Source organism: Canis lupus, chromosome 9 (assembly GCF_011100685.1).
Source record: "Canis lupus familiaris isolate Mischka breed German Shepherd chromosome 9, alternate assembly UU_Cfam_GSD_1.0, whole genome shotgun sequence".
Classification (NCBI taxonomy): Eukaryota; Metazoa; Chordata; class Mammalia; order Carnivora; family Canidae; genus Canis; species Canis lupus.
The window spans coordinates 21,847,739-21,859,773 of record NC_049230.1 but is presented as its reverse complement, the minus strand read 5'-3'; the positions used below and the strand labels follow the sequence as shown (position 1 = coordinate 21,859,773).

At 39.3% G+C, this 12,035-nt stretch overlaps 1 protein-coding gene across 1 annotated transcript; it reads right to left on the bottom strand.

Annotated features, from left to right (window-relative positions):
* Window positions 1-4,218: 4,218 nt before the first annotated feature.
* Window positions 4,219-9,513, bottom strand: KRT27 (keratin 27). Its single transcript, NM_001346069.1, has 8 exons — window positions 9,063-9,513; window positions 8,506-8,588; window positions 8,033-8,189; window positions 6,966-7,127; window positions 6,746-6,871; window positions 4,934-5,151; window positions 4,669-4,718; window positions 4,219-4,541 (listed from the first exon to the last, which is right to left on the bottom strand). Exons 1-8 carry the CDS (start codon window positions 9,462-9,464, stop codon window positions 4,399-4,401), a joined length of 1,341 nt encoding a protein of 446 aa, NP_001332998.1. The 5' UTR covers window positions 9,465-9,513; the 3' UTR covers window positions 4,219-4,398.
* Between the last annotated feature and the right edge of the window lie 2,522 nt (window positions 9,514-12,035).

Genomic DNA, 12,035 nt, shown 5'->3' with positions numbered 1-12,035 from the left:
TGCTGTATGAGTTCTAGCAATCTTGGGGTGGAGGCTTTTGGGTTTTCTATGTATAGTATCATGTCATCCTCAAAGAGGGAGAGTTTGACTTCTTCTTTGCCAATTTGAATGCCTTTTATTTCTTTTTGTTGCCTGATTTCTGCGATTAGGACTCCTAGTACTGTGTTGAATAGCAGTGGTGAGAGTGGACATCCCTGTCGTGTTCCTGATCTTAGGGGAAAGGCTCCCAGTGTTTCACCATTGAGAATGATATTTGCTGTGGGCTTTTGTAGATGGCTTTTAAGGTGCTGAGGAATGTTCCCTCTATCCCTACACTCTGAAGAGTTTTGATCAGGAATGGATGCTGTATTTTGTCAAATGCTTTCTCTGCATCTACTGAGAGAATTATATGGTTCTTGTTTTTTCTCTTGTTGATGTGATCTACCACGTTGACTGCTTTACAAGTGTTGAGCCAGCCTTGCATCCTGGGGATAAATCCCACTTGGTCATGGTGAATAATCTTCTTAATGTATTGTTGGAATCTATTGGCTAGTATCTTGTTGAGAATTTTTGCATCTGTGTTCATCAGGGATATTGGTTTATAATTCTCCTTTTTGGTGGAGTCTTTGGTTTTGGAATCAAGGTGATGCTGGCCTCATAGAACGAGTTTGGAAGTATTTTGTCCCTTTCTATCTTTTGGAACAGCTTTAGTAGAATAGATATTGTTTCTTCTTTAAACATTTGGTAGAATTCCCCTGGGAAGCTATCTGGACCTGGACTTTTGTGTCTTGGGAGGTTTTTGATGACTGCTTCAATTTCCTCCCTGGTTATTGGCCTGTTCAGGTTTTCTATTTCTTCCTGTTACAGTTTGGTAGTTTGTGGTTTTCCAGAAATGCATCCATTTCTTCTAGATTGCTTAATTTATTGGCATAAAGCTGCTCATAATACGTTTTTAAAAATCGTTTGTATTTCCTTGGTATTGGTGGTGATCTCTCCTTTTTCATTCATGATTTTATTAATTTGAGTCTTTTCTCTTTTGTTTTTAATAAGGCTGGCTAATGGTTTATGTATCTTATGAATTCTTTCAAAGAACCAACTCTTGGTTTTGTTGATCTGTTCTACAGTTCTATGGTCTCTATTTCATTGAGTTCTGCTCTTCTTCTCCTGGGTGTAGGTTTTATTTGTTGTTCTTTCTCCAGTTCCTTTGGTGCGAGGTTAGCTTGTGTATTTGGGTTTTTCCCAATTTTTTGAGGGATGCTTGTATTGTGCTGTATTTTCCTCTTAGGACTGCTTTTGCTGTATACCAAAGATTTTGAACGGTTGCATCTTCATTCTCATTAGTTTCCATGAATCTTTTTAATTCTTCTCTAATTTCCTGGTTGACCCTTTCATCTTTTAGCAGGATGCTCTTTAACATCCACGTGTTTGAGTTTCTTCCAAATTTCTTCTTGTGATTGAGTTCAAGTTTCAAGGCATTATGGTCTGAAAATATGGAGGGGACAATCCCAATCTTTTGGTATTGGTTGAGACCTGATTTGTGACCCAGTATGTGGTCTATTCTGGAGAAAGTTCCATGTGCACTTGAGAAGAATATATATTCAGTTGTATTTGGATGTAAAGTTCTGTATATATCTGTGAAATCCATCTGGTCCGGTGTGTCATTTAAAGCTCTTGTTTCTTTGGAGATGTTGTGGTTAGAATATCTGTCATTTGCAGAAAGTGCCATGTTGAAGTCTCCCAGTATTAGTGTATTATTATCTAAGTATGTCTTTACTTTGGTTATTAATTAGTTGATATACTTGGCAGCTCCCACATTAGGGGCATAAATATTCATGATTGTTATGTCCTCTTGTTGGATATATCCTTTAAATATGGTATAGTGTCCCTATTCATCTCTTACTATAGTCTTTGGGATAAACTTTATGTGATATGAGGATTGCTACCCCAGTTTTCTTTTGAGGACCATTTGAATGGTAAATAGTTCTCCAACCTTTCATTTTCAGGCTGTAGGTGTCCTTATATCTAAAATGAGTCTTTTGTAGACAGCAAATAGATGGGTCTTGCTTTTTTATCCAGTCTGAAACCCTGCACCTTTTGATGGGGTCATTAAGCCCGTTCACGTTCAGAGTTACTATTGAAAGATATGAATTTGGTGTCACTATGATACCTATTCAGTCCCTGTTTTTGTGGATTGTTCCCTTGGACTTCCTCTTTCTTTTACAGAGTCTCCCTTAATATTTCTTGCAGAGCTGGTTTGGTGGTCCCATATTCTTTCAGTTTCTGCCTATATTGGAAGCTCTTTATCTCTCCTTCTAATCTGAATGAGAGCCTTGCTGGCTAGAGTATTCTTGGCTGCAGGTTCTTCTCATTTAGGACCCTGAATATATCCTGCCACCCCTTTCTGGCCTGCCAGGTCTCTGTGGAGAGGTCTGCTGTTAATCTAATATTTCTCCCCATATAAGTTAGGGATCTCTTGTTTCTTGCTGCTTTAAGGATTTTCTCTTTATCTTTGGAATTTGCAAGTTTCACTATTAAATGTCGAGGTATTGAATGGTTTTTATTGATTTTTTGGGGGGTACCTCTCTATCTCCTGGATCTGCATGCCTGTTTCCCTCCCCAAATTAGGGAAGTTCTCAGCTCTGATTTGTTCAAATATGCTTTCTGGTCCTCTGTCCCTCTCGGCACCCTCTGGAACCCCAATTATATGTAGTTTTTTCCTTCCAAGGCTGTCATTTATTTCCCTTAACCTTTCCTAATGATCTTTTAATTGTTTTTCTCTTTTTTCCTCAGCTTCCTTCCTTGCCATCAACTTGTCTTCTATGTCACTCACTCTTTCTCCTCCACATTAACCCTGGTCGTTAGGACCTCCAGTTTGGATTGCATCTCATTTTTTTTTAAAGATTTTATTTATTCATGAGAGACACAGACACAGACACAGACACAGACACACACACACACACACACAGAGCGAGAGAGAGAGAGAGAGGCAGAGACATAGGAAGAGGGTGAAGCAGCTCCATGCAGGGAGCCCGATGTGGGACTTGATCCTGGGACTCCAGGAGCACACCCTGGGCCAAAGGCAGGCACTAAACCGCTGAGCCACCCAGGGATCCCGGATTGCATCTCATTTAATTGATTTTTAATTTCGGCTTGATTAGATCTAAATTCTGCAGTCATGAAGTCTCTTGATTCCTTTATGCTTTTTTCCAGAGCCACCAGTAGCTTTATAATTGTGCTTCTGAATTGGATTTCTCACATTGAATTGTAATCCAAATTCTGTAACTCTGTGGCAGAGAGTACTGTTTCTGATTCTTTTGTGGTGAGTTCCTCTTTTTAGTCATTTTGCTCAGTGCAGAGTGGCTAAAAATGAGTTGTACTTGTTAGAAGAGCAAAATCCTCTCTGTAGTCTTCTAAGCTGTTCTCTCTTTAAATCTCAGGTCGAGTTCATAGGTTTTCAGGATGAGTTGAAAGTTATCTAGGTAAGTTGGTGGGGACAGGTGACTTGGGGACCCTACTCCCCCGCCATCTTGCCCTGCCCCCTTCCTCCTGTTACTCATTTCTAGTTTCAGACATTGTGGCCAGAAAAGATACTTGTGACATGATTTAAGTCTTATTCAGTTTGTTAATATGTGTTTTGTGGCCTAGCATTGTGGAATTTCCCACTTGCTGTATCTAGTTCCCCCCCTTCCCTTCTACCTTCAAATATCACCATTTACATTTTTTCCTTTTATTTTTAGGATGTTTTTGATTCTTAAATTTCATATTTCCACTTCTATGAGCATGTTGTATTCAGGGATTAGATTTTATTCTCATTGTTTTATTCTTGTTGCCAGCATTTAGCAAGTGTGCTTAACAAGTATTTATAGAAGGAAAGAGAAAGATTTAAAATTTTACAGAGATATGGAAAAGATTCCAACCAGTTTATTTGTTAAATTCCTGGCTTGTGAAGGCCTCTGAATTAAACAAAAGAAAGTAAAAAAGTAAAAATAAGGGGTGCCTGGGTGGCTCAGTGGGTTAAGCATCTGCCATCAGCTCAGGTCATGATCCCAGGCCCTGAGTTGGGCTACCTGCTGAGGCAGATGCTTCTCCCTCTCCTCTCTGCTTGTGTTCTCTTTCGCTATCTCTGTGTCTCTTTCTCTCAAGTAAATAAATAAAAACTAAAAAAATAAAAATAAAAATAAGATTCAACTCCCTTGTGGGTATGTTTAAAATGTAAAGATTGACCAGAACCAGTGAAGATGACTTGCAACAGGAAGAGCTTTTATTGACACACCACCATAGAGAAAGCCAAAGAAACGTTACCATTCTACAAATAGCTTGTCTTAATTCATTAGAAGAAAACCATGAAAATAAGAGGGCTTTTATTCAGGAATCTAGCTTCAATTTGGTATTTTAATTTAGGGGTCCTTCTTCTGGGGTTCAGGAAGGCACCCTCTGTTCACTCTTCACGTTGTTGACTTTGGTGGATTTCTCTTCTACAGTGTGAACTCTGGATGAGAGAACTTTGCCACGAGGATCTATTTCTTCAACAATTGTTTTAACCATGGTGGTTTTAGATGACTCTAAAATGACACAATGAAGTGTTATAATTTATTAAATCCATTAAGGAAAATAATTAACTCCTCATTTGAAACTGACACAAGTACATTTTGAATGCTTAGCACAGCTTTTTTTTTTTTTTTTTTTTACCTTTTATCTGATTTCCTGGTCCTCCATAGCCTTTTGATTTAACACAAGAGCTGTAAAAATACAGAGAGCTTGTATTAATTATTTCACCCTATTTTGCTGAGGAACCTGGAAAACAAGGATTTAAGATGGGAGATCTCTGGATTCTGAAATAACACTAAAGAGGTTTATTTATACATGATATGGGTCATAAATACTTTGTGCTTGATTTCAAAAAATCTTTAGTAACCTTAAAATAAAGTGCATTCTCAATAGAAGCTGTACTTACCCATCTTCTCCATCAATCAGGCGGCAGTAGGTCTCAATTTCTTTTTCCAGGTGGACCTTGATGTCGAGGAGCTGCTCATACTCCAGCTTCTGGCCCTCCGTCTCGGTTCTGACCTGGTGCAGCTGCTCCTCCAGGGCTCCAATCTGAGCCTGGATCTGGGCGAGCTGTGTGCAGTAGTTGCCTTCGGTCTCGGTCAGGGAGCATTCCAGGGAGTGTTTCTGTGGATCAGCAAGACATAGTTTAGTAGAAAATGTCACAGTGTTGTTTTAGAATAAGGCAGAGCACTTAAGACATATTTAAGAATTATGCTTACATGATGCAAGTAACCATATTTACCCCAAAGAGTCCCCTTTGTTCAATATTCATTATTGCCTTTATTAGATGTCATACTATTTTTCTGTTTGAGAATGACACAGTTGATGGTGAATGTCACTCATATGTCCAGGAGTGTTAGCAAAGACGAACTTGTTTTCTCATAGGGCACAGTCCAAAGATCCCTCTGCCCCACTAATATAAACTGCTTCTAGAGTCTGGCACAATTTGCCACATTCCCTAGGAATAAAGGTCACCCTACAATTTGCTACGTTGTTTCTAATCACCAGACAGTCTTGTCTCATGTAGATTGTAGCTTTTCTATTAAAAAACAATCCCAAGGATGCCTGGGTGGCTCAGTGGTTGAACATCTGCCTTCTGCTCAGGGTGTGGCCCCAGGGTCCTGAGATCCAGTCCCACACTGGGCTCCCAGTGGGGAGCATACTCTTTCTCTGCCTATGTCTCTGCCTCTCTCTGTGTCTCACCTGAATAGATAAATAAAATCTCTTTTTTTTGATAAATAAAATCTTTAAAAAAAAATCCCATAGTGAACTGTGCAAACTTTTCCAAAGCATAATGTCCCAAAGAAAAGAAGGACCTTTTAAAGCTTTAGATGGTTTGACTCATTGGTTTGTGAATCCAAATGGGTTTATAAAGGGTTTCTCTTCAAGAGGGATGCTTGTTATACTTCTACATGGAATGAAGATAAGACTGTCTTACTCTTTCAGCTGCAAGAATTTTTATGCAAAGTCCTAATTTTATATACACTCATACCCTATTTTGTGGATAAACTCTGAAGGTTTGTATACTAGCCCTAGCAGAAAAAGTATGGATGTAGGAGTTAAGAAATTTGGAGAGAAGTTCAGGTTCCTTCGTATTCAACTGTGGGACTGGGAAAACTGCCTCACTTCTTTGAATCTCAGATCGTTCTTTTGAAAATAATGACAGGAATTATAAACTCTGCTCTGCCCAAGCCCCAGGGTTATTGTGGACTCCAGTGGGAGAAAGTGCTAGGCAAACCCTTAATGAAAAGGTTGCTATTATTATCAAGCCTGTTTAGCTTTATAGGCAACATTCATGCCTCCACTTTGCTTCTTGTTTATGCCACTTAAAAAGGAACTTGTAAGTGTTCTTAATTAAATTGCCCAACGGAATGCCAGATGAAGAAGATAGGGGTGCACACACATTTTTGCATTCTATGGAGAATTTTTTTTTTTTTTTATCTTTTGATTTGGGAGAGAAGATTCAGGATAAAAATTATTTTCTTTTTTGAGTACCTCAAAATATTTGTGCTTGCTAATTTCTCATGTTTCACAGTTATGAGTGTCTAGGTCTACTTTTCAGGCCAAGAGGATCGTGCTGTGCAAAACGCAAATGTGTCTTATTTCAAGCATGGTAATTAACCGATAACAACGAAAATAAGTAATACTATGTAGAAGAAACACTTTTTAAATTTTTTCTCCAATTCTGAAACATATATATATAGTACATTTTACTGACCATTGCTAAGAGGGACTGAAGCTCGATCTCCAGGGTTTGAAGAGTACGTTTCATCTCTGTAAGTTCATTTCGAGCCGAGGTGGTGGCACCAGCATCGTCAGAAATCTGCTGCTGCAGGGAAGCGCTCTGAAAGGTTGGGGGTGGGTGTTAGGGTGTTAGGGTGCTGCTGGCCTTGCCTCAGTGCCCAGGACCACGTAAGCGCGCCCAGGTCGGGTTTTACCTTCTCGTTGAACCAGGCCTCGGCGTCCCTGCGGTTCTGCTCAGCCAGGGCTTCGTACTCGGCCCGCATGTTGTTCAGCAGGACGGTGAGGTCCACCCCGGGCGCCGCGTTCATCTCCACGTTCACGTTCCCTCCCGCCGCGCACTGCAGCGCCTTCATTTCCTGAAAGGAATTTGATTGACCACGTTAGGAGCTGAATATTTTCAAAGGAACCAGACAGCAGGATGCATAACGTTAGAAACTTTTTAAAAAGCGTTGGTTGCAAACCATGAGAGTGCTAACTCTGGGAAACCAAGGGTTGCAGAAGGGGAGGTGGGTGGGGGTTTAGGGTAACTGGATGACTAAGGCACTAAGGAAGGCACTTGATGGGATGAGCACTGGGAGTTATACTATATATTGGCAAGTTGAATTTAAATAAAATATTTTTAAAAATTAAAAAAATAAAAAATAAATGGGTGTTACATTGAAATGTGAAGTCTGTAATCTTCATAAGATATAAAAGATCATTCGATGTCTCTAATCACACATCATATTCCCTCCATATTTTTCTTTTTCTTTTTAAATTTTATTTATTTATTCATGAGAGGCAGAGAAAGAGAGAGAGAGAGAGGCACAGACACAGGCAGAGGGAGAAGCAGGCTCCATTCCATGCAGGGAGCCTGACGTGGGACTCGATTCCAGGTCTCTAGGACCACACCCGGGACTGAAGGTGGCGCTAAGCCACTGAGCCACCGGGGCTGCCCCCTCCATCTTTTTCTGATACTAATGGCCTGCCTTGGAAATCAAAGAATTTCTCAAAGCAGGCAATTAATCTGTGTTGATTTATCTCTAAAACCTAATAAAACCTGACCATCCTCCCCCCCGCCCCCCCCCCCAAAAAACCAAAATATTCTTTGGAGGCAGATGGATAGAAACACTGCAAAAAACCTAAGCCATATGGAGAAACGAGTTCCTTCTGGAATGTTTATGTCAGACATTATTATACTTGTCATCTGAAATTATTATTATTATTATTTTAATTTTGGGAGCCAGGCAGATCATGGAGGCAGGAGAGACAGAGCACCCACCTCCTCGTGATTCTTCTTGAGGTAGGCCAGCTCCTCGCTCAGAGTTTCCAGCTGGATCTCCAGGTCAGTTCTGCACAGAGTCAGCTCATCCAGGACCCTGCGCAAACCGCTGACATCTGCATCAACACTCTGGTGAAGGGCCTGTTCGTTTTCAAACCTTAGAAAATATTTGACAGTTAGTCCCATCACCTTTTAGGTCATCAAAAACTTCCAATCATGCTTTGAGATCAAACTGTTAAAATATACTCAAAATTGCAATTAGACTGTCCATAATGCAAGAAGCAATATGATCTTGACATTCATTTGTGTTGGATCCTATATTTCCAGAGTAAAACATAATATTCGGCTGGTCATTCTTACATGCATTTGGTTTAAAACAAATAAGGTCAAACAATTGAGGTGACCTCCAATAGCTTAGATTAAAGGGGAAAATGCTGAGATAACTTCTTTGGTTTCTCTTCAGCTCTACTTACTTTAGCCTGAAGTCATCAGCCGTTAGTCTTGCATTATCATTTTGCAGGATAATATTGGCATTGCTGGTAGTTGCAGAAATGATCTGATAAATGGAGAGTTAGTTAGGAGTGAGGAAATACTTTAAAAATGTCATACTTCCTTGAAAGAAAGTCACTTACAAAATTATATAGTACTCTTTCTGGCATTCTGTCTCCAATAATAAGATGATTCTTTCGCAGATGGGAAATCAAGTATGGCCTCTTTTACCCTTTACCCCACCCATAAAAATAACCTTTCTATGAAAAAACTTATAAACAATATAGCAAGAGAGAGTGGGCAGTTTCTGATATTTTCATATTACAAAAAGCATAAACATGCATGCCTCATACCAGGTTTGAGTGAGCCATATTCAAAGATTAGAATTTTAACATAAATTATTTTTAATATTCATAATGAACTACAGAAAATCAGAAGCTGAGTGCAAAGCCCTGCCGTGTGTGACAGCTTCCACGTTTGTGTGTGCTTATGTGGCTAAATACTCTTAGGGGTTTAACCCTTATGACATTGCGCTTCTTACCTGGTTCCTAAGGTCATCAATTATTGGGAAGTATCTGCTGTAGTCATGATCAAGACCACGGCAAGAACCAGGCCCAAATTTCTCATACCAGCCCTTGATCTTCTGCTCCAGGTCAGCATTGGCCTCTTCTAGTGCTCGCACATTCTCCAGGTAGGAGGCCAAGCGGTCGTTGAGGTTCTGCATGGTCACCTTCTCATTGCCGGACAGGAGGCCATGCTCATTTCCTGTGAAAGCAGCGCAAGAAGCACTTCCCCCGCCATAGCCTCCTGCAGATGAGCTGCCCCCAAAAGCACAGGAGAAGCTACTTCCAATGCCCGGCACACCGCATGCATTTCCAGCCCCCAAACCTGCTCCCCCGCTAGAACCAAGCCGTCTGGATGCAGAAGAAAAGCGCACAGACATGATGTCCAGACCAGCGAGCTTGTCCCTAGAGTGAAGCTCTGATGGCAAATGTCCTGCTCAAATGGTGAGTTTGTCTTTATATACATATTACCAGGGTGTTTCTTGATGAACCTTGCTACCCATAGCAAAATAGTGCTTGCCAGCTCATCATGAATTATTCATAATTGGGTGTTTTTTTTTTTTTAATGAATGCCTTTACCCTACTGTGTCCATTTCTGTAGGTGGAGAGTTACCTTGGGGTTATTTGTTATCTCCAAAATGAGACAGGGAGGGGTATGATCAAGATTATTATAGTGATGCATTTCAAATTTAGTATGAGTAATCCTTCCTGTCTTCTAGGTTTCAGGGCTACAAAACTCCTATAAGAATAAATAACGAAGTGTGATAGATTTCTCTTCCCCTTGCTCAAAGCAAGGACATTACATTTTCTTCAGCAAGAGAGCCCATCATAGTCATGCATTTTGATGGAAAATATGATCTTTCTTTCAGATATATTGAAAATAATTTCAAGACCATGGGCTCATGGTACTGGAGGGAAAAGGTCAGGTCTTAAATGAAAACTGAGGTTTTAAATGGACTCTTCCTTGGAGACAGAAAGTCTTCTTGATCCTTATCCCTCCTGAGTTATCATTTCATCTTTACTGCTTTTGTCTAAGGTATAAATAAAGGCACTGGTTAATTTCTCTGGGTCCAGTTTTCTTATCTGTAAAATATAGGAACTAGACTATGGCCTGTATATTCCTGTTCTATTTCTAGATTTCTTGTGTTTTTACATTTCTTTCTTTCATTATTTCTAGAAAAATTTTCTGCATTCACTTCCTCTACATCTCCCCTCCTACTCACTCCTGAATTTTGGTTCCTAGCACTTTATGGAAATTAACCCTCAAATTGCTCATTTTCCCACATCTCCAATTCAGTCATTATTTCTCATGTTTATTCCCCTACATCTTCTTGGACATATTTGATACTGACCACACCAGGCTTAGTGAATTCTGAACAACTGCCTTCTGAAAATACTTCTAATGGAATATTTCTGTTTGCTCCTCTTCTTTCTTCCGTTTAGTATGTCTGTGCTCTAGATTTGTCATTCCTTATAATTTTGTGCTTGACACTCTTATTTTCTACACATTCTCTTTTGGTGCTGTCACCCCTTCTTGTCACTTTGGCTATGGGTGAATGGTTTCTAAATATGTATCTTTAGCACTGGTCTGTGTTCTATTCTAGATCCACGCCTCACTATGTCCACTAGACATTTCTACTTGGATGACTTCTAGCTCAACACTCAGTCACCTTGTCATCAAACTTTGATCTTTTGTATCTTTTTTGCATTACTTGTTGGTGGAATTACCCTGTCATGTTTATGATTGCTAAAAAAATCTTTAATTTCTGTCATCTTCTACCAGCTTGCATCCAACAAGTCACTAAGTCCAATTGAATCTACTTCTGCAGTGTCTCTTGAAGCATTTTTTTTCTTTTCTATTTTTCTTCTATTATTTTTTTCCAGCTTAATAATTGGATTTTTGGCTCAAGTCTTTTTCTTTTCCTTCCTGATCAGTAGGCAGAGCAGTAAGTCAAGGTACCATTCCTGTAATACACCACCATTCATGTAATTGAAAGAATGTGAGCTCTTGGATCAAATATATCAGCATTCATATCCCAGTTCTGCAAATTTCTGTGTGACCAATGCAAAGTTCTCTCTTGCTGAGCCTCTATTTCTAAGATGGAGATGTGACTTGTGTTTTTGTGAGGCTGTTAAATGGTAGTTACATTTGTAAAGCAACTATGCTTGTCAATGACTGTAGTCAGTAAGTATTTCTTTCCTTCTCCCACTTTCCTCCAGTTTAAAATCAATGGACTATAAGCTAGATAAAGCTCCTTTGTCTGACTTGTAAGTTTCTTCTTGTGGTAGGTTTTACCAGCCTGACTTGTTCATTCCTTCATTTTACTGTTCTTGCCTCCCTCCTTTTGGTCTCTGCTCGTGTTGTTCTTTCCAGTTGAGATTATTTGAGATCTTGCATTTGCCAAGAACAATGGACATTACTTTCAATTATACAGATTGAAAATGAAGTTGCTAAAAATATAAATTTTCATGACCTAATAAGTGAATTTACAGAAAAGCAAGTCAGAGAAATCTATTGATCAACCAAGAAATCATATTAATAAAGCATTATAATTTATTATATTACAAAAAATTATGACATAAAATGTTATTTTGCAATTTGTAAGATTATATTATGTATGTATTACTATTCTATTCTATGTTTTAATAAAACATTTTTAAAGAAAAATATTTATGTGTTAGTTACCCTAACTGAATTTTTTTCTGACTTTGGAACAAGGGATCTGACATTTTTATTTTGCCCTAGACTCTGCAGATTAGATGCCATCTCTGGTTGTTGGGTCTTTCTCTGGGGTAGCTGAAGAGTTCTAGAGAAAAGACCTGCAGGTACTTGAGTGTTTCCCACAGAAGAGTGCTTACTACCTACCTACTCTAGAGTGAAATAAACACACACCACATACAGTATTTAGGGCCTTACTTAAGGATGAGCAGAATTTCAATAATCACCATAT

Excerpts from the sequence above, each read along its gene's own strand:
- KRT27 (NM_001346069.1), bottom strand. The coding sequence starts at position 9,464 with ATGTCTGTGCGCTTTTCTTCTGCATCCAGACGGCTTGGTTCTAGCGGG. Across the intron at positions 8,190-8,505 it reads GCTGATGACTTCAGGCTAAA|GTTTGAAAACGAACAGGCCC; the intron begins GTAAGTAGAGCT and ends ATATTTTCTAAG. Across the intron at positions 6,872-6,965 it reads AGGCCTGGTTCAACGAGAAG|AGCGCTTCCCTGCAGCAGCA; the intron begins GTAAAACCCGAC and ends CCAACCTTTCAG.